The sequence below is a fragment of the Salmo trutta genome, chromosome 8 (assembly GCF_901001165.1).
Source record: "Salmo trutta chromosome 8, fSalTru1.1, whole genome shotgun sequence".
Taxonomy (NCBI): domain Eukaryota; kingdom Metazoa; phylum Chordata; class Actinopteri; order Salmoniformes; family Salmonidae; genus Salmo; species Salmo trutta.
The window spans coordinates 44,828,103-44,847,820 of record NC_042964.1 but is presented as its reverse complement, the minus strand read 5'-3'; the positions used below and the strand labels follow the sequence as shown (position 1 = coordinate 44,847,820).

Below are 19,718 nucleotides of genomic sequence, written 5' to 3'. Positions count from 1 at the left end.
CAGCAGAGAACTGGAAGGAAAGGCGGCCAAAGGAGGAATTGACTTTGGGGGTGACCAGTGAGGTATACCTGCTGGAGCGTGTGCTACGGGTGGGTGCTGCTATGGTGACCAGTGAGCTGAGATAAGGCGGGGCTTTACCTAGCAAAGACTTATAGATGACCTGGAGCCAGTGTGTTTGGCGACAAATATGAAGCGAGGACCAGCCAACGAGAGTATACAGGTCGCAGTGGTGGGTAGTATATGGGGCTTTGGTGACAAAGTGCACAAGGGGGTGTGGTATATGGCATACCACAGCTAAGGGCTGTTGCGGAGTGCCTGGACACAGCCCTTAGCCGTGGTATATTGGCTATATACCACAAACCCCCAAAGTGCCTTATTGCTATTATAAACTGGTTACCAACCTAATTAGTGCAGGAAAAACAAATGTTTTGTCATACCTATGGTATACGGTCTGATATGTCAGCCAATCAGCATTCAGGGTTCAAACCACCCAGTTTATAATTAAAGTTAGTGCAAGGAAAAGGTAGTGCACAAGGGAAGTACCAAAACACCTTGTTTATAGGGGAGGCGCATGCAAGCAGATGGGGACATTGGCTAGGATGGAAGAATTATATAGTAAAAAATGCAAAAGAGTGAATGTCAACCTAGGAAAAAACACACTACCATCCCCTGTGCCCAATAAAAAGAAAACACACACACAACCCTCCCCAAAGCAAAATAAATTTCGATCTGTCCCTAATGTAAAATGATTGCGCAAGCTTCACTGGGAAACGAAAGCTATTACTATTCTCCCCATGGCGTCCAGCAGCGTAAATGGTAAGACGCATTAAATATGAACTGATTATATTATTTTCTTACAATGTTTTATTTTTGTTTTATTCCCTTCCCTTTATGTTTCATATCAAGCGGTATGATGCGTGAATTGTTGTTGTTTCGTGTCAGACTGACGGCTTTGATTCAATAGGTTCTAGTCAACTTGACAACACGTTAAAGTTAATTTAGGCGTTTTATATAAAACTCACGTTTCTATGTTTACTTTGTTCTCAGGTATAGTCTTTATGGTAAAGTTACTATAATAGTAGGATTTTGTTTCTAGGAAGTTCTAACATGCTTTCACTTTCATTTCTGTAACTCATAACAATGTCCTATAATGCTCAGGATAGACAAACTGGTAGACTAAAAACAAGGAAGCCATGCCTATACGCAGCAAGCCATGGATTACAGGCAACATCCGCATTGAGCTAAAGGGTAGAGCTGCCGCTTTCAAGAAGCGGGACTCTAACCCAGAAGCTTATAAGAAATCCCACTATGCCCTCCGACGAACCATCAAACAGGCAAAGCATCAATACAGGACTAAGATCGAATCATACGGATCGTCGGATGTGGCAGGGCTTGCAAACCATTACAGACTACAAAGGGAAGCACAGCCGAGAGCTGCCCAGTGACATGAGCCTACCAGACAAGCTAAACTACTTCTATGCTTGCTTCGATTCAAATAACACTGAAACATGCATGAGAGCACCAGCTGTTCCGGAAGACTGTGTGATCACGCTCTCCACAGCCGATGTGAGTAAGACCTTTAAACAGGTCAACATTCACAAGACCGCAGGGCCAGACGGATTACCAGGACGTGTACTGTGAGCATGCGCTGACCAACTGGAAAGTGTCTTCACTGACATTTTCAACATCTCCCTGTCCGAGTCTGTAACACCAACATATTTTAAGCAGACCACCATAGTGCCTGTGCCCAAGAACACTAAGGTAACCTGCCTAAATGACTACCGACCCGTAGCACTCACGTCTGTAGCCATGAAGTGCTTTGAAAGGCTGGTCATGGATCACATCAACACCATTATCCCAGAAACCCTAGACCCACTCCAATTTGCATACCGCCCCAACAGATCCACAGATGACACAATCTATATTGCACTCCACACTGCCCTTTCCCACCTGGACGAAAGGAACACCTATGTGAGAATGCTAATCATTGACTACAGCTCGGCTTTCAATACCATAGTGCCCTCAAAGCTCATCAATAAGCTAAGGACCCTGGGACTAAACACCTCTCTCTGCAACTGGATCCTGGACTTCCTGACGGGCCACCCCCAGGTGGTAAGGGTAGGTAACAACACATCCGCCACGCTGATCTTCAACACAGGGGCCCCTCAGGGGTGCGTGCTCAGTACCCCCCCCCCCCCTGTACTCCCTGTTCACTCATGACTGCACGGCCAGGCACGACTCCAACATCATCATTAAGTTTGCCGATGACACAACAGTGGTAGGCCTGCTCACCGACAATGATGAGACAGCCTATAGGGAGGAGGTCAGAGACCTGGCAGTGTGGAGCCAGGACAACAACCTCTCCCTCAACGTGATCAAGACAAAGGAGATGATTGTGGACTACAGGAAATAGAGGACCGAGCACGACTCCATTCTCATCAACGGGGCTGCAGTGTAGCCCACAAACTAACATGGTCCAAGCACACCAAGACAGTCGTGAAGAGGGCACGACAAAACCTATTCCCCCTCAGAAGACTGAAAAGTTTTGGCATGGGTCCTCAGATCCTCAAAAGGTTCTACATCTGCACCATCGAGAGCATCCTGACTGGTTGCATCACTGTCTGGTATGGCAACTGTTCGGCCTCCGACCGCAAGGCACTACAGAGGGTAGTGCGAACGGCCCAGTACATCACTGGGGCCAATCTTCCTGCCATCCAAGACCTCTATACCAGGCGGTGTCAGAGGAAAGCCCTAAAAATTGTCAAAGATTCCAGCCACCCTAGTCATAGACTGTTCTCTCTGCTACCGCACGGCAAGAAGTACCGGAGCGCCAAGTCTAGGCCCAAGAGGCTTCTAAACAGCTTCTACCCCCAAGCCATAAGGCTCCTGAACATTTAATCAAATGGCTACCGAGACTATTTGCATCCCCCCCCCTTCTTTTACACCGCTGCTACTCTCTGTTGTTATCATCTATGTATAGTCACTTTAATAACTCTACCTACATGTACATATTACCTCAACTGACCGGTGCCCCAGCACATTGATTCTGTACCGGTACCCCCCTGTATATGGTCTCGCTATTGTTATTTTACTGCTGCTCTTTAATTACTTGTTACTTTTATTTCTTATTCTTATCCGTATTTGTATTTTTTTTAACTGCATTGTTGGTTAGGGGCTCGTAAGTAAGCATTTCACTGTAAGGTCTACAGCTGTTGTATTCGGCGCACGTGACTAATAAAATTTGATTTGGTTTAGCTATTTGCACCTTACGGATTGTGGTTGTTGTGGATGGCTGTTCACAAATCTAAATGTGTATTTGAATGAAATAATGGTTGAATTCAAGAAGTTTAAACTGCCTATCGATCATTGTTTTTGAAACGAGTGGACACCTAGTGAAAAATGTGTTCTTGCATCAGCTGCATAGTGCGGATTCAAGTTTTTGGAATAAAAGTGGGGCTTTTATTGCTCAATCTAATTCAAGCTGATAAAAAAAATTATGGACACATGCTCAAACTTACACACTTTTGATAGACTTAAAGGGGCAATCTGTAGTTGCTACATCCATTTTTGGACGTATAAATTATATATACAGTACCAGTCAAAAGTTTGGACACACCTACTCAGGGTTTTTCTTAATTTTTTTAGATATTTTTTTTTACATTGTAGAATAATAGTGAAGACATTAAAACTATGAAATAACACATAAGGAATCATGTAGTAATAAACAAATCAAAATATATTTTATATTTTCGATTCTTCAAAGTAGCCACCCTTTGCCTTGATGACAGCTTTGCACACTCTTGGCAAAGCATGCCATTCCATGAGCGCAGCATTTATTTTTCAACTCAAATCTATGAGGCCAATCAGTCCTCCATGACAACAAAATCATAAACAACAGGGTAGGGCTGGCTAATAAGTCCTTAGTTTTGGGGTCATGCTCAGGTAAAACAATTTGGCTAATCTATACTTCCATATTTCCAAGTCCTATTCTTGAACATCAAGGGGTATAACATTTATTGGAATGACTGGAATTCTGATATACTTTGGTTTTTAATGTAAAGATAGAATTTAATCATGTTATTATATGTAGTAGAAAGCGATGGGTTAGAAGAAGCCTATGTAACCAACCCGTAAAGTAAAATTTAACATCCATATATGGCCCGCTATGTAAACTTTGACATCGATTTATCCTGCAATAGATGTCATTCAATTGGTAACATACATTTTGTCTTCTTCTAATGCCTCTTCTTAAGGGGAAAGTAATCTAAATGTAATCAGAATGTAATCAGATTACGTTACTGAGCTTGGGTAATCCAAAAGTTACGTTATTGATTACAATTTTGGACAGGTAACTTGTAACTATATCGGATTACATTTAGAAAGTAACCTACCCAACCCTGCTTACAAGTAAGGCATACACAGTGTAGGACACAGGGGAAAGGTAGCTAGTTAGCCTGGCTAACTGGCTAGTAATGACAACGCACATAATTATCTTACAGAGTTCTCCCCCCGACAGCATGTAACATACAATGAGTTATCAAAACATTAGGAACACCTTCCTAATATTAAGTTGGATGCCTTTTTGTCCTCAGAACAGCCTCAATTCGTCAGGGCATGGACTCTACAAGGTGTCAAAAGCGTTCTACAGGGATGCTGGCCCATGTGACTCCAATGCTTCCCACAGTTGTGTCAAGTTGGCTGGATGTCCTTTGGGTGGTGGCGTGAAAAACCCAGCAGCGTTGCTGTTCTTAACAGACTCAAACCGGTGCGCTTGGCACCCTGTTCAAAGGCACACATACACAATCCATGTCTCAGTCGTCTCAAGGCTTAAAAATGATTATTTAACCTGTCTCCTCCCCTTCATCTACACTAATTGAAGTGTATTTAAAGATGCACTATGCCGAAATTGCTCTGCCATTTCCTGGTTGCTAAAATTAGAATAGTTTATGTGACTAAACAAGGAAGTATAGTGTAGAGAACCATTGTACCATCTAAACCGCTGTGAAATATATTTTCCATGACCCAAAATATTGTATTTTCAGCTGTTTGAAGCTGGTGTACAAAACCGAAAGTAAAAAAAAAAAAACACTTAAGAACGGGAAGCATAGAAATAGTGCACATAGAACAGATCTACCGCTTCTTAGACTGGCATTCAATGCGAATGACAGAACAATAACACACATTTCTATGTGAATTTGGTCAGGTCCCCAAAAAAGTTACATATTGTAGCTTTAACAGGTGACATCAATAAGAAATCACAGCTTTCACCTGGATTCACCTGAACAGTTTATGTCATGGAAAAGGCAGGTTTTCCTAGTGTTTTGTACACTCAGTGTACATCATATTGAAAATATTCACTCATATTATGCACACACAAATACAGCTGAAACATGGAGCAACTTGTAACTTGTCTTCTGAGCATTCACAAATTGTCCACCTCACTGGCTGGAATCCATTGACGGCACCATTACTGGTACTGAAATGAGGCCTGCATTTTACATGTAGCTCCTATTTTTGTGGTTTACTTTTAACAATGGAAAATTATTTGTATGATGTGCCTTTCTGATTTATATTATACAAAAAATATACAAACAGCACTGCCATAAACAAAGTAATCCATATAAAATAACAAAACTGGTACCAATTAACAAATAATAAAATATTAAATGTATTGTGTAAGTGAACTGCTACTGTGTTTTTACATAGCATTTTTTACGGTACAAAATACTTAAAATATTTCCCAGTCGTAAAAAAAAATCCCCACAATGCAATGTAATTTACAGTAACCTACTCTATTCAGCATTTACAGTTTGTTGCTGTTGATTATACGTTTATTTACCGTGACAATTACAGGATTTTTTTTACAGTGTACAAAACACAATTTGATATCACACTGGTCCAATATCACACTGTAATCACAGCTTCTCTTCTATTTCCTATTGTTCTATTCTATTGTATTTCTATTCTATTTTCCCTGTCCAGACCCTAGTCAAGGGAGCAGCTACCGGGAGGTCATCAGCTGCTCTGAGAGTAACTCTGAGAGCAGTGCTACAGAAGAGGAATCAGACAGTGATGCAGCAGGACCCAGGCAGAGGCACACGTCATCTACCTCAGCCCAGTGTCAGCAGGTCAGAACTAAGCCCCTAAAAATATCAAGCATCCTATTTTTTTGTCGTTTCGATCTGGGGCTCAAATGAAACCTTTTGCGTAAAAAATAAATAAAATAGCCTGTACAAATGAACTGTTCAATTTTACAAACGTCACCCAATATAATTCCTTCTAAAAATAAAAGTGTGAATAATATGATATCATATAATATGGTAATTTAGCGGATGGTTTTACCCTAACCCTTATTCTAACATATATGAAATAGTTTTTTTCCCTCAATCTACAAACAATACCCATAATGACAAAGCAAAAAACGTTTTTTAGACCGTTGTATAAAACATTTCAAATATGAAATATGACATCTACGTAAGTATTCAGATCCTTTACTCAGTAGTTTGTTGAAGAACCTTTGGCAGCGATTACAGCATTGAGTCTTCTTGGGTATGACGCAACAAGCTTGGCACACCTATATTTGGGGAGTTTCTCCCATTATTTTCTGCAGATCGTCTCAAGCTCTGTCAGGTTGGATGGGGAGCATTGTTGCACAGCTATTTCAGGCCTCCAGAGATGTTCGATCGGGTTCAAGTCCGGGCTCTGGCTGGGCCGCTCAAGGACATTGAGACTTGTCCCGAAGACCCTCCTGCGTTGTCTTGGCTGTGTGCTTAGCGTCGTTGTCCTGTTGGAAGGTAAACCAGAGGTCCTGAGCGCTCTGGAGCAGGTTGTCATCAAGGATCTCTGTACTTTGCTCCATTCATTTTTGCCTCAACCCTGACTAGTCTCCCAGTCCCTGCCGCTGAAAAACATCCCCACAGCATGATGCTGCCACCAACATGCTTCACTGTAGGTATGGTGGTAGGTTTCCTCCAGACATGATGCTTGGCATTCAGGCAAAAAAGTTCAATCTTGTTTTCATCAGACCATAGAATCTTGTTTCTCAAAGTCTGAGAGTCTTTAGGTACCTTTTGGCAAACTCCCAGCGGGCTTCATGTGCCTTTTACTGAGGAGTGGCTTCCGTCTGGCCTCTCTACCATAAAGGCCTGATTGGTGAGTGCTACAGAGATGGTTGTCCTTCTGTAAGGTTCTCTTATCTTCTTCCTATCCAAGGCCCTTCTCCCCCGATTGCTCAGTTTGGCCATGCCGGCCAGCTCTAGGAAGAGTCTTGGTGGTTCCAAACTTCTTACATTTAACAATAATGGAGGCCACTGTGTTCTTGTGGATCTTCAATGCTGCAGAAATGTTTTGGTACACTTCCCCTGATCTGTGCCTCGACACAATCCTTTCTCTGAGCTCTACGGACAATTCCTTTGACCTCATGGCTTGGTTTTTGCTCTGACATGCACTGTCAACTGTGGGACTTTATATAGACAGGTGTGTGCCTTTCCATATCATGTCCAATCAATTGAATTTACCACAGGTGGACTCCAATCAACTTGTAGAAACATCTTAAGGATGATCAATGGAAACAGGATGCACCTGAGCTCAATTTCAAGTCTCATAGCAAAGGGTCTGAATACTTGTGTAAATAGGTTATTGGTTAAATGCGGAAGACACATTTCAACTGAATACATTTGGTGGTTGGACAACTGACTAGGTATCCCCCTTTCCCTTATTTCTGTTTTTTATTTTTAATACATTTGCAAAAGTTTCTACAAACCTGTTTTCGCTTTGTCATTATGAGATATTGTGTGTAGATCGCTGAGGGATTTTTAAAAAATTCTATTTTATAATAAGGCTGTAACGTAACAAAATCAAGGGGTCTAAATACTTTCTGAAGGCACTGCATATTCTGTGTAATTCATGCGCTCATATCTATTTCAGTTTGATTGATAATATTATATTTGATCAGGATCAGGAAGAGCCTTGCCGGTACTACAACAGTGGTTGCTGCCGGGATGGGAAAAGATGCCACTACCGACACGTCTGCAAATACGCCCTGAGAGGCAACTGTCGCTATGGAGCCAAGTGTCTCCTCAAGCACCCCAGCTCCTCCTCTGACAGGAATGGAGGTGGTGAGAGGAGGGACAGGAGGAGGTCTTCATCTGGAGGTAGAGGAGGAGGTGGGAGAGAAAGGAGGAGGTCTTCATCTGGAGGGAGAGGAGGAGGTGGGAGAGAAAGGAGGAGGTCTTCATCTGGAGGGAGAGGAGGAGGTGGGAGAGAAAGGAGGAGGTCTTCATCTGGAGGGAGAGGAAGAGACCGGGCCAGGGAAAGGTCTTCATCTAGAGGTGAGACGTGTACTAGGCTGTAATAAGGTCAGGGAGGGAGGGAGGGAGGGAGTCGACATGTTTGCTTCAATTCAATCCATAAAGCTTGAAACGTTTAGAAATGTTAATTGACCAAGACTGAAAATGGACAATGGCCAAATCAAGCTAATATGTTTGTGTTTGTGACCATGAACAGAGATATTTATGTATGCAATGAATGAGCGTGTTGGGAGCGTAATTGACCTGTTTTCATTTTGTGCCTCCCTGTCAGAGGCTCAGCGTGTCTTTAGCGGGCCCTACAAATGGCAGTTGGAAGATGGACATGGCTGGAAGGACATAGCCAACGATCACATTTTGGAGGCACAGTACTCCCAACCCAATAATAAGGGGATCAATATCTACAACACCCCCTACGGGTAAGGAGAAGAAGTACACCTGATGGTATTAGTTTAGTTCAGAGCCAGATAGGCCTACATACATTATCTTTATATACTATATATATATAATATAAGGACTTGTGAGGCATCTGTTTCTCAAACTAGACACTCTAATGTACTTAACCTCTTGCTCAGTTGTGCACTGGGGCCTCCCACTCCTCTTTCTATTCTGGTTAGGGCCAGTTTGCGCTGTTCTGTGAAGGGAGTAGTGCACAGCGTTGTACGAGATCTTCAGTTTCTTGGCAATTTCTCACGTGGAATAGCCTTCATTTCTCAGAACAAGAATACACTGATGAGTTTCAGAAGAAAGTTCTTTGTTTCTGGCCATTTTGAGCATGTAATCGAACCCACAAATGCTGATGCTCCAGATACTCAACTAGTCTAAAGAAGGCCAGTTTTATTGCTTCTTTGATCAGGACAACAGATTTCAGCTGTACTAACATAATTGCAAAAGGGTTTTCTAATGATCAATTAGCCTTTTAAAATGATACACTTGGAACACAGGAGTGATGGTTGCTGATAATGGGCCTCTGTATACCTATGTAGATATTCCATTAAAAATCTGCCATTTCCAGCTACAATAGTCATTTACAACATTAACAATGTGCTTTTCTTCCAAAAACAAGGACATTTCTAAGTGACCCCAAACTTTTGAACGGTTTTGGTTTGGTTGACTGATCAAAATTCTTTCAAGGACTTTGAAAGAATACTTTTGGTAATTGAGACTCACTCTCCCTCCCTCCCTCTGTCCGTCCGTCTCTCTTTCTCTCTCTCTGTAGAGCAGTGAGTATTGATTTCAAGGCGATGAGAGTCCGCGGTAAGAAGAATCTGAGGGTGAGGCGTTTGGATGGTCAGCAGACAGAGTGGATCTGGTTCTACTCAACTAGCAAAGGCTGGACCAAATATGGAGAAAAGGTACAGCAGAACACCAGGCAACAACCCCAAGTGTACCGTTATCTTTAGAAGCTGAACTTAGGAACATGCCAGGTTTGAGGTCAATTCCATTTCAATTCAGTCAATTCAGGAAGTAAACTGAACCATGGAAACCTCTTCTGGAACTCTGGAATCCTCTTCTCCAGTCTTAATTCAGCTTAGAAACATAATATCATATGACATGTAATGCTATTGAGAGAAAAAGTGTCACAGAAACTATTGTTGAGTGACAGAAAGAGTGTTTGTTTTTTCTCTCAGGATTCCAAGGGAAACCCAGGCCCCATCCAGAGTTCTGAGATCGAGAAGAAATTCCAAGGCAACCGTAACGGTTCTCTTACGTTCAACATCGGCTCCGATATCTTCGAGATCCGATTCAGACGTGAGTCAGACTGAAAGAAACCTTAGACAAACACTTATATTGACATTAAAACGTTCATGTCAAATCAATCAAATCACATTTTATTTGTCACATGCGCCAAATACAACTGGTAAAGACTTTACCGTGAAATACTTACTTACGAGCCCTTTCCCAACAATGCAGAGTTAAAAAGTAAGAAACATTTGCTAAAGAAAAAAAGGAAATAGTAACACAATAAAATAACAATAACGCATATATATATACAGTTGAAGTCGGATGTTTATGTACACCTTAGCCAAATACATTTAAACTCAATTTTTCACAATTCCTGACATTTAATCCTAGTAAAAATTATCTGTCTTAGGTCAGTTAGGATCACCACTTTATTTTAAGAATGTGAAATGTCAGAATAATAGTTGAGAGAATGATTTATTTCAGCTTTTATTTCTTTCATCACATTCCCAGTGGGTCAGAAGTTTACATACACTCAATTAGTATTTTGTAGCATTGCCTTTCAGTTGTTTAACTTGGGTCAAATGTTTCGGGTAGCCTTCCACAAGCTTCCCACAATAAGTTGGGTGAATTTTGGCCCATTCCTCCTGACAGAGCTGGTGTAGTCAGATTTTTAGGCCTCCTTGCTCACACAAGCTTTTTCAGTTCTGCCCACAAATTTTCTGTAGGATTGAGGTCAGGGCTTTGTGATGGCCACTCCAATACCTTAACTTTGTTGTCCTTAAGCCATTTTTCCACAACTTTGGAAGTATTCTTGGGGGTCATTGTCCATTTGGTAGACCCATTTGCAACCAAGCTTTAACTTCCTGACTGATGTCTTGAGATGTTGCTTAAATATATCCACATAATTTCCCTGCCTCATGATGCCATCTATTTTGTGAAATGCACCAGTCCCTCCTTCAGCAAAGCACCCCCACAACATGATGCTGCCACCCCCGTGCTTCACGGTTGGGATGGTGTTCTTCGGCTTGCAAGCCTCCCCCTTTTTCCTCCAAACATAACGATGGTCATTATGACCAAACAGTTCTATTTTTCTTTCATCAGACCAGAGGACATTTCTCCAAAAAGTACGATCTTTGTCTCCGTGTGCAGTTGCAAACCGTAGTCTGGCTTTTTTATGGCGGTTTTGGAGCAGTGGCTTCTTTCTTACTGAGCGGCCTTTCAGGTTATGTCGATATAGGACTCGTTTTACTGTGGATATAGATACTTTAGTACCTGTTTTCTCCAGCATCTTCACAAGGTCCTTTGCTGTTGTTCTGGGATTGATTTGCACTTTTCGCACCAAAGTACGTTAATCTCTAGGAGACAGAACGCGTCTCCTTCCTGAGCGGTATGACGGCTGCATGGTCCCATGGTGTTTATACTTGCGTACTTTTGTTTGTACAGATGAACGTGATACCTTCAGGTGTTTGGAAATTGCTCCCAAGGATGACCCAGACTTGTTGAGGTCTACAATTTTGTTGAGGTCTCGGATGATTTCTTTTGATTTTCCCATGATGTCAAGCAAAGAGGCACTGAGTTTGAAGCTAGGCTTTGAAATACATTCACAGGTACACCTCCAATTGACTCAAATTATGTCAATTAGCCTATCAGAAGCTTCTAAAGCCATGACATCATGTTCTGGAATTTTCTAAGCTGTTTAAAGGCACAGTCAACTTAGTGTATGTACACTTCTGACTCACTGGAATTGTGATACAGTGAATTTTAAGTGAAATAATCTGTCTGTAAACAATTGTTGGAAAAATGAATTGTGTCATGCACAAAGTAGATGTCCTAACCGACTTGCCAAAACTATAGTTTGTCAACAAGAAGTTTGTGGAGTGGTTGAAAAACAAGTTTTAATGACTCCAACATAAGTGTATGTAAACTTCCGACTTCAACTGTATATATATAAATACACATATATACACCGCCTGTTATAGAGCTCCTGGATGTACTGGGCCGTACGCGCTAACGGATCCATGTCCTTCACTGGTCGATGCCAAGCGGTTGCCAGTCTGTGACTCACTCAAAACAGAAAGACTCAACGTAACTGGGAAAGTGAAAGTATGTGAATAAACATGTTCTGCGTTGCTTATTCATTTCTCTGTTCATTATGTGTTTGTGTGTTTGTCAGAAATGAGACAGGTGAGCGGGAAGAGGAAGAGGAGAGTTGTCCGTCGTCCAAAGTACCAACCACCTCAAAGCGGAAATCTGTAAGTTCAAACACAATCGAACGGATTGCCCCTTTAGGAGAAGACATTGACTGTGCCGTAGATAAAACCCTCATTATTTGAATGTGCTGATTTGAATGTATTGATATTTTACTTGAGATAAACGAAACGGTCTCTCTGATTGAACAGAATTGGTCGAGTGACGTCTGCTTTCCAGAGAGTGAAGATGTCCCCAGTGGGCCAGAGTGAATCTCCAGAGTGGCAGTTTGGGGGGAAAAGTGGGCGCTGGCACACCTTCAAAGACAGTGCTGACATTGAACACCAGTACCAGCAGGACTTCAAGGGATGCATGTCCTACACTGTCAACGGACAGACCTACAAGCTGGACTTCTCAGGTAGAAGGCCTCAAGACGTGTAGCCTTGCAGATGATGTGTAACTCATGTTAGAGGAGAGATAACTTCAGTGGGATCTCTTTTGGAGGTCATCATTCTTATAGTAGGTCTTAATCAATTAGATTTTCTAGAAAAGGAATGACAATATGTATTTAGGCCTTGTCTGAAGCATTCTCTAAATGTCTCTGTCTTTTGCAGCCATGAAGCAAACCAACCAGTCTACAAGGGTGACGCGCAACATCAGGCGTGTCTAGAGAGCATGATGAACAACGCAACACTCCAACATCATCATTGCCTGTTTATTTTAGGGGAAGTAGAATTGGGTTGCTACTGTTTACATACAAGAACCTGCCATTAGCTCACTAACGAAATACATGCCTATTGCAGAAATGGACTACAGATATTGGATATACTCCTGTATACACTGTGTATGAAACAACATACACAATAACAAACTGTTTACCTTTTTCTGTGTTTTTTTTTTTTTTTGTCCTGCAAAAGTAAAGTGCAGTGTATGCAAATTTGGTAAAAAAGATTTGGTCTGTTGCAATGGCCTGGTGTAATATGTGATAATAAGGCATTTAGTTTCCTGACAAGAACAACCCAGTCAATCAGAATATATCATGAAGTACCAGAAATTGCTGTAAGTCTGGACAGAAAAATACTTTGAAGTCAGATTTTTCTGTTAATTATTTTAAGCAGATATTGCACTTTGCCTTTGTAGGGTATACATATATGAGGAATGCTGTAGCAGATTGCCATGATCAAGTAACTGGGACATTTAGTTAGATAACATTTGTGTGCATGATGTTGAAATGTAGGTCATACCTTTTATCTCGGGTGTTGTTCGAAAAGACGGGAATATTCAAAGCCATCGTTAAATAAGTCTTAATATTTTAATTGAATAATTTATTTGAATCAAGGGTCATAGCCAATGATGTATATACACATCATTGGTCATCTAGCTTGTGTTCATTTCTAACATGGCTGTTCAGAATAAACAGACTGCCTTGTACTTTACCCCTAGATGAGTTACATTTTTATTGCTGCAATAAATTCTCAGAAGAACTGTGAGTAAACAAATTCTGTTACGAACAGTTGAACAGTTTGACTTTTAGCAATGATGAATTGATTATGTTTTATGAAAAGCAATGCATTACAATCTACAGTAATGTGGTAGTATCAATGTTGGAATAACACTGCGTTAAAATGTTCCTAAAAAGGGGCTGACGCTCGTTTTAGGTACCTTTAATATGATTGAAAGCTTAAACTGCCATATTGTTACTGTACACAATGAATAAAGACAAAAACAGTGTATGTTTCCATGAAATAAGGTTTTGATTAAAAGCAGAATAAAATCTGAAATGTTTGAATGCTTTTATTTTGTGTTCTGGTAGTTTCCATGATTGTTCTTGGTTCTAATAAATCTGCGTTTCACCAACCCTTTGTTCATCTTTATTTATCTTTCTCCAATCTGAGAGTTATGTTTTATGCGAAACAGAGCCGCGCCCGTTATGCCCAAGAAATGAAAGTGAAAGCAATACAGAAGAAAGTCATGACTGATGTGTAAAGACGAATGAAACTTCCACTCTATATTTTCAACTAAAAGTAAGACGTGTTTTTTATATACAACCATTTGACTATTATATTTAAATAACTAGCCATTCAAATAACTTTCCTATACATGATTTAATACGCATTTAATCTTTTGGGAGGTTTTTTGTTCTAAAGCAAGCAAGTCGGCGCGTCATTGCCTAGATTGTTTTTAACTTTGTTATAATGAGTACGTTTAATATCTGTTATTTACAGTGTCATTACGTGGGTTTGGCAACAGTTCTCTGGTAAGTTTACGAGCATTACAGGTCAACATTTCTCAGTTGCATTATTGTTTGCATAGGCTATTGTCAATAACACACCAACAAAACACTTTATTGTCAAATGCCTAATGCTGATGTCACAACTGACTACTTGAGCAATAAATCGGCCATAGCAGAAAATCAAGTATTTAACAATGAATAAGAGCCCAAAGACCTGCCGGTATATCATTCTGTAGATGTACATTATTTATAGGAAATAGTTTCAGACTTGTTTATTACCGGTCTAATCCTTATTGAAGGAATATGAGGAGGAGGAGGAGGAGGAGGAGGAGGAGGAAGAGAACTATGAGCAGAGCACATCTAGTCAGACTGCCTCAGGTAAGTTAAAGGTAAAGAACTACAGAAACTGACCTTAGATCAGTGCAAAGGGGGCAACTTCAGATGATGCACAATTGCTATAGCTATTCCTATTTCGACAGCCAGGGGGAGCCACTTTGAGTGGCAGCTGTATGAAGGACGGAGATGGCTTAGTATTGGCAATGACCATGTGATCGAGACCCACTACTGCCAGCCTGGGGCCAAAGGAATGAACATCTACCCATCACACATGGGGTCAGTATACAGTAGCCGTTTAGTGGCAATTTCTATTATACAAGTTGCATCCCAATAGTCTTGAATAGTGTTCATTCCTTGTCCCCTTTCCTTGATAGATAATATTGGTTCAAGTAAGTGAACAGGAGAGGAAGCATTTTTAGAGAATTAAGACTCAAACCTAGGATCTGATTATGTATTTGTTATATGTTATACAATAGTTCAGTAACCTAAGTTCTGACTGTTTTTGAACAAACAGGCGGATTGTGTGTGTAGCCTTTCTGCTCTGTGTATTCTAGGCAGGTCTATATAGATTTTGATCAGATTGAGGCTCAAAACGCTGCCATGTGTGTACGGCGACTGACGTTCCTACCTCAGGGTCAAAGTGAAGACATCGGGTGGTACTTCAAAGACATTCTGATATGGCGTGAATACGGTTCTTTGGTGAGTGAATCTGAAAGTTCCCAAATGGTCCTACAATACAACATTTTAAATTGGAATTAAATAAAACTGAAATTCTCCCTGCATATTTCATTTCTCTCTCTCTCTCTTTCTGCTCCCCCCCCTCTCCCGACCCCAGGGTCCAGATCAGGGCTCGTCCTCAGTCAGTAGTGGTGATGTGGAACAACAGTACATCCTCAGACCTCAGGGGACCTTCCACTTCACTGTGGGGAGCAACAGCTACACGTTAGACTTCACAGGTAGACTCCACACAGGGCCGTATTCAGTAGGTCATGCTGTAGCAAAACGTTTCGAAACGTGCAGAAAAACAACAAAACAAGTGTTTCTCATAATAAATTCATATAATCCCTCCCAATGATGTACTATTTTACCCCTTATCCCACCACATACAGTGTGATGTGACAGAGAAAGTAGCCAGTAGCTAAAGAGGGAACACCGGGGTTGAGATCTGGCATTTGGGGTTTGATTCAATCCATAGCGTGGAAGATCTGCGCTTTAGCACGATTAACATTTAAAGGCAATGTTACCACGTTTGCGGAGACTGCATTCACATAAACGCTGCATATTTTGGCTCAATTGTAAATGACCTTTAAATGTCAACTGCACTACAAGGCAGGTCTTCTGCACTATGGATTGAATTGATCAGTTGCTACATCACCTTTTGAACTTAATGATATGTACCTATTAACTCTTGAAGAATATAACTTATGCCTTATGAGCTTAGTTCAACTGTCATACCCCCATCAGAACCCAAAATACAAGCTTGTTTTACTCGTGTTTGCAAATGTAAACAATCATTTATTAGCCTCAAAACATGGTGAAAACTATACTTTTGATATCATGGATGGTCAGTCCTTACAATCATAGCTCTATGAATTTGAGATTGGTTACATTTCTCCAGCTTCCTCCCTTACCTATTTACCAAAACAGGGGCATGAAGAATGATTTGTTATTGTTTCAACTGCTGATTGCCGCTTTAAGCTTATTTCTTGTTGTTGTAGAGCAATCGACAATACTTTGCATATCCTGCCAGACAGCATTTTCCCATACAGTACAAAGGTTTCTCTTTCTCTTCAGCTATGACACAGACCAATTCAGCCACCCGGGTACAGAGAAAAGTCCGGCGGCGTCCAAAGTTCAACTCCGTTGTCTCAGGGAATGGCAGGTATGAGGTTTTTATCCACAGCCTTATTCCATTTAGACCCCTGGCCTCTTCCCCTAGGACCTACGATGAACAGCAGGTATTTTGGCCCCTAGCTTCTTCCCCTAGGACCTACGGTGAACAGCAGGTATTTTGGCCCCTAGCCTCTTCCCCTAGGACCTACGATGAACAGCAGGTATTTTGGCCCCTAGCCTCTTCCCCTAGGACCTACGATGAACAGCAGGTATTTTGGCCCCTAGCCTCTTCCCCTAGGACCTACGATGAACAGCAGGTATTTTGGCCCCTAGCCTCTTCCCCTAGGACCTACGATGAACAGCAGGTATTTTGGCCCCTAGCCTCTTCCCCTAGGACCTACGATGAACAGCAGGTATTTTGGCCCCTAGCCTCTTCCCCTAGGACCTACGATGAACAGCAGGTATCACCTCATCTATATACACCGTTAAGCGCCTGCCTCAATTTAACCTGTGTGATGGTTATGTTGCCAAAGTTATTTGAATGGGAACGTTCCAGGTCAACTTCATTGCATTCATTGTATTGCATCATCGGCTGAGCACTCAGGCAGCTGTATTATATGATGTGTTTAGCTGATTATTTAAACCTATCCAGGCGTTGTGAGATCTGGCCGCCATCTGCAACGTAGTCAGCCTGGAATGCAGACTTTCTGTATACAAACTGGCCTATAGGAATCTTGTAGGTGTTATTCAATATAAATCTTCATCAAATCTATACAGAAAAAGTTACAAACACCAAAACAAAATAGCCACAACATAATAGAATTAAATATACATTATTTATAACAAAAATTTCCAGCTTCTCTCTAGTGTGATTGGTTTCCCCTTTGACCTCAACTCAGTGTCAAGATAACTTTCCATACTTTCCTGACATATGTGTGATCATCTATAGTTTCACACCTAGTTTCTTGTCACAGCAGCACTGAAGTATAAATTCACTATTTCTTTGCAGCGTATCCATTGCCCAATCAGCCCCCACCGCAATTGCCTCACCACCTCCCTCTGCTGGCTACACCTGGGAATTCATGGGTGAGGAGGGAGTGTGGATAAAATACCAGACTCCAGTGAGTGGGACATTATTTTATTCCTTGAACCCTTGCAAATAGCACACTACATGACAGATTGTATATTGTATATGCCCTCATTAAGGTGAGAAAGGGGGAGGGAGACAGTCATGGTATAGCAGCACATAATATGTGACTATTTCCAGAGTTGCTCACTGGACAGTGTTGGGATAGAGAGATGCTACCAGAAGAACCCTAAGGGACAGATACGCTTCAAAGCTGGGAGATATTCCTACACCCTCGACTTCTCAGGTCAGACTGACTTAAATACTGGTGTACCGTAACGTGACCTGTCTAGGAACACTCCTGAAGTGTTCTGTGTCTCTTCCAGGCATGTGTCAGACCAACGTTCGCATCGGGACCAAAAGAATTGTGAGGAGAACTCAATGTGAAGCTCAACAAACAAGCAGGTATGGACAATACAGGCTGGGAACCTAGAGCAAGGAGTTTTACTGACCAAAGTCTTGACCAAAGTCTTGTCCCTATAAGTTAGGGCCAAGGGTTTTTCCTGGTCTGGTCATGTAGTCAGGAAGATGTCCTGGTCATTAGTCAAGGCCTTTCAGACCCGCTAGATAGAACCCATGTGTAACAACTGTACAATGTGACAAATAATGAAAACCTCAATGTCTAATTCCCATCCTCCTCTCACAGTGGAGGTATGGGTTTACAGTCCCGTTGGCAGTTTCAAGACGTGGACGGAAGCTGGAAAGACTTTGCCAAAGTAAGATGAACCGTTTTACTGCTCTCCCTCATCAGACTCCATAAGAGTAGTCTTCATATTACTACATTAAAAACACATGACTGAGCAGCGTGTGTATGTTGACTTAATCCTGTAGAGAAGCGGCACCTGCAGTGTATCCAGCCATGACATTGAAGCCCAGTACCAGCAGAACCCAAATGGAACTATGAACTTCACTACCAGGAGATTCAGCTATCACCTGGACTTCTCCGGTAAATATATCATCTTCTCAGAACAAGTGCCTATAGGAGGGGTGTCAAACTCATTCCATGGAGGGCCTAGTGTCCGCTGGTTTTTCCTTGTAATTAAGACCTAAACCACCAGGTAAGTTCCTTTCTAATCAATGACCTTAATTCATCAATCAAGTACAAGGGAGGATCGAAAACCCGCCGAGACTCAGCCCTCCGTGGAATGAGTTTGACAAGTGCGGTTGGTTGAAGGTTGAGGAATAGTTGATTTGATGAATCCAAACTCCAAACCAAGTGTTTCCTGTGTTGGAGAACATTATTGTCATGACCCAACAGTTGTTTGATTTGTCATTCGCAGCACTGACCCAAAGAAACCTGTCCACTCAGACCACCCGATCTGTTCGACGCCTGAACTAATCACTGCCCACCACACTGTCCTCTGTCAGGGGCGAAATGCAATACCCTGGCAGTGGAGGCTGGTGGGAGGAGCTATAGGAGGACAGGCTCATTGTAATGGCTGGAATGGAATAAATGGAACAGCATCAAACACAAACACATGGAAACGTTTGACTCCGTTTCTTTTATTCCATTCCAGCCATTAATGAGCCCGTCCTCCTATAGCTTCTCGCACCAGCCTCCACTGTACCCTGGGTGTATCTCAATTGTCTAAAGTGGCTTCCTCTCAACTCCATTTCTTCATGTGCACAGTGAAGGTGAAGTCACTGTCCGGTACTGAGATGGGACCCCTTCCATTCCACTTCCTCCTAAAAATGAAACTTGTTTACATATGTTTTCATGGATTTCCTGTTATTTTTTCGACATTGTGCATATACTTAAAAACCAATACTATTATTAGAAAAGTAGCTTCTGACAATCTGCACAATACTTTTTTAAAAATGTGAACTGGAAAAAGAACCCTATCACTGCCAATGGTACAAAAGGAACAAGCCTTTTGAGCATGCTAGCATGTACATTTTCATTGTCTTTAGTTTGAATAAAGGTGATTTTCAAGTATCTACCGATTAAGGCCATCGTATTCCAGAACTCAAAGTTACTCTTCAAATCTCTGGCTCAGACGCAAATACACAG

The 19,718-nt window shown here is 41.6% G+C and overlaps 2 protein-coding genes and 1 long non-coding RNA gene across 3 annotated transcripts; all 3 read left to right on the top strand.

The window, feature by feature from the left end:
- Positions 1-712: 712 nt before the first annotated feature.
- On the top strand, positions 713-13,960 carry LOC115199082 (protein mono-ADP-ribosyltransferase PARP12). Its single transcript, XM_029761635.1, has 9 exons — positions 713-816; positions 5,983-6,128; positions 7,955-8,330; positions 8,581-8,725; positions 9,526-9,661; positions 9,938-10,058; positions 12,166-12,244; positions 12,392-12,597; positions 12,794-13,960. Exons 1-9 carry the CDS (start codon positions 795-797, stop codon positions 12,847-12,849), a joined length of 1,287 nt encoding a protein of 428 aa, XP_029617495.1. The 5' UTR covers positions 713-794; the 3' UTR covers positions 12,850-13,960.
- Positions 13,961-14,069: 109 nt separating this feature from the next.
- On the top strand, positions 14,070-19,643 carry LOC115199083 (uncharacterized). The gene is made up of 13 exons (XM_029761636.1): positions 14,070-14,203; positions 14,405-14,436; positions 14,712-14,790; positions 14,892-15,024; positions 15,303-15,447; positions 15,584-15,704; positions 16,543-16,630; positions 17,591-17,702; positions 17,849-17,954; positions 18,034-18,112; positions 18,354-18,423; positions 18,539-18,653; positions 18,988-19,643. Coding segments are annotated over exons 1-13 (1,140 nt in total). The 5' UTR covers positions 14,070-14,202; the 3' UTR covers positions 19,047-19,643.
- LOC115199084 (uncharacterized) lies at positions 16,654-17,371 on the top strand. The gene is made up of 2 exons (XR_003879341.1): positions 16,654-16,994; positions 17,043-17,371. It is a non-coding gene; the product is annotated as an uncharacterized LOC115199084 (long non-coding RNA).
- Positions 19,644-19,718: the final 75 nt, after the last annotated feature.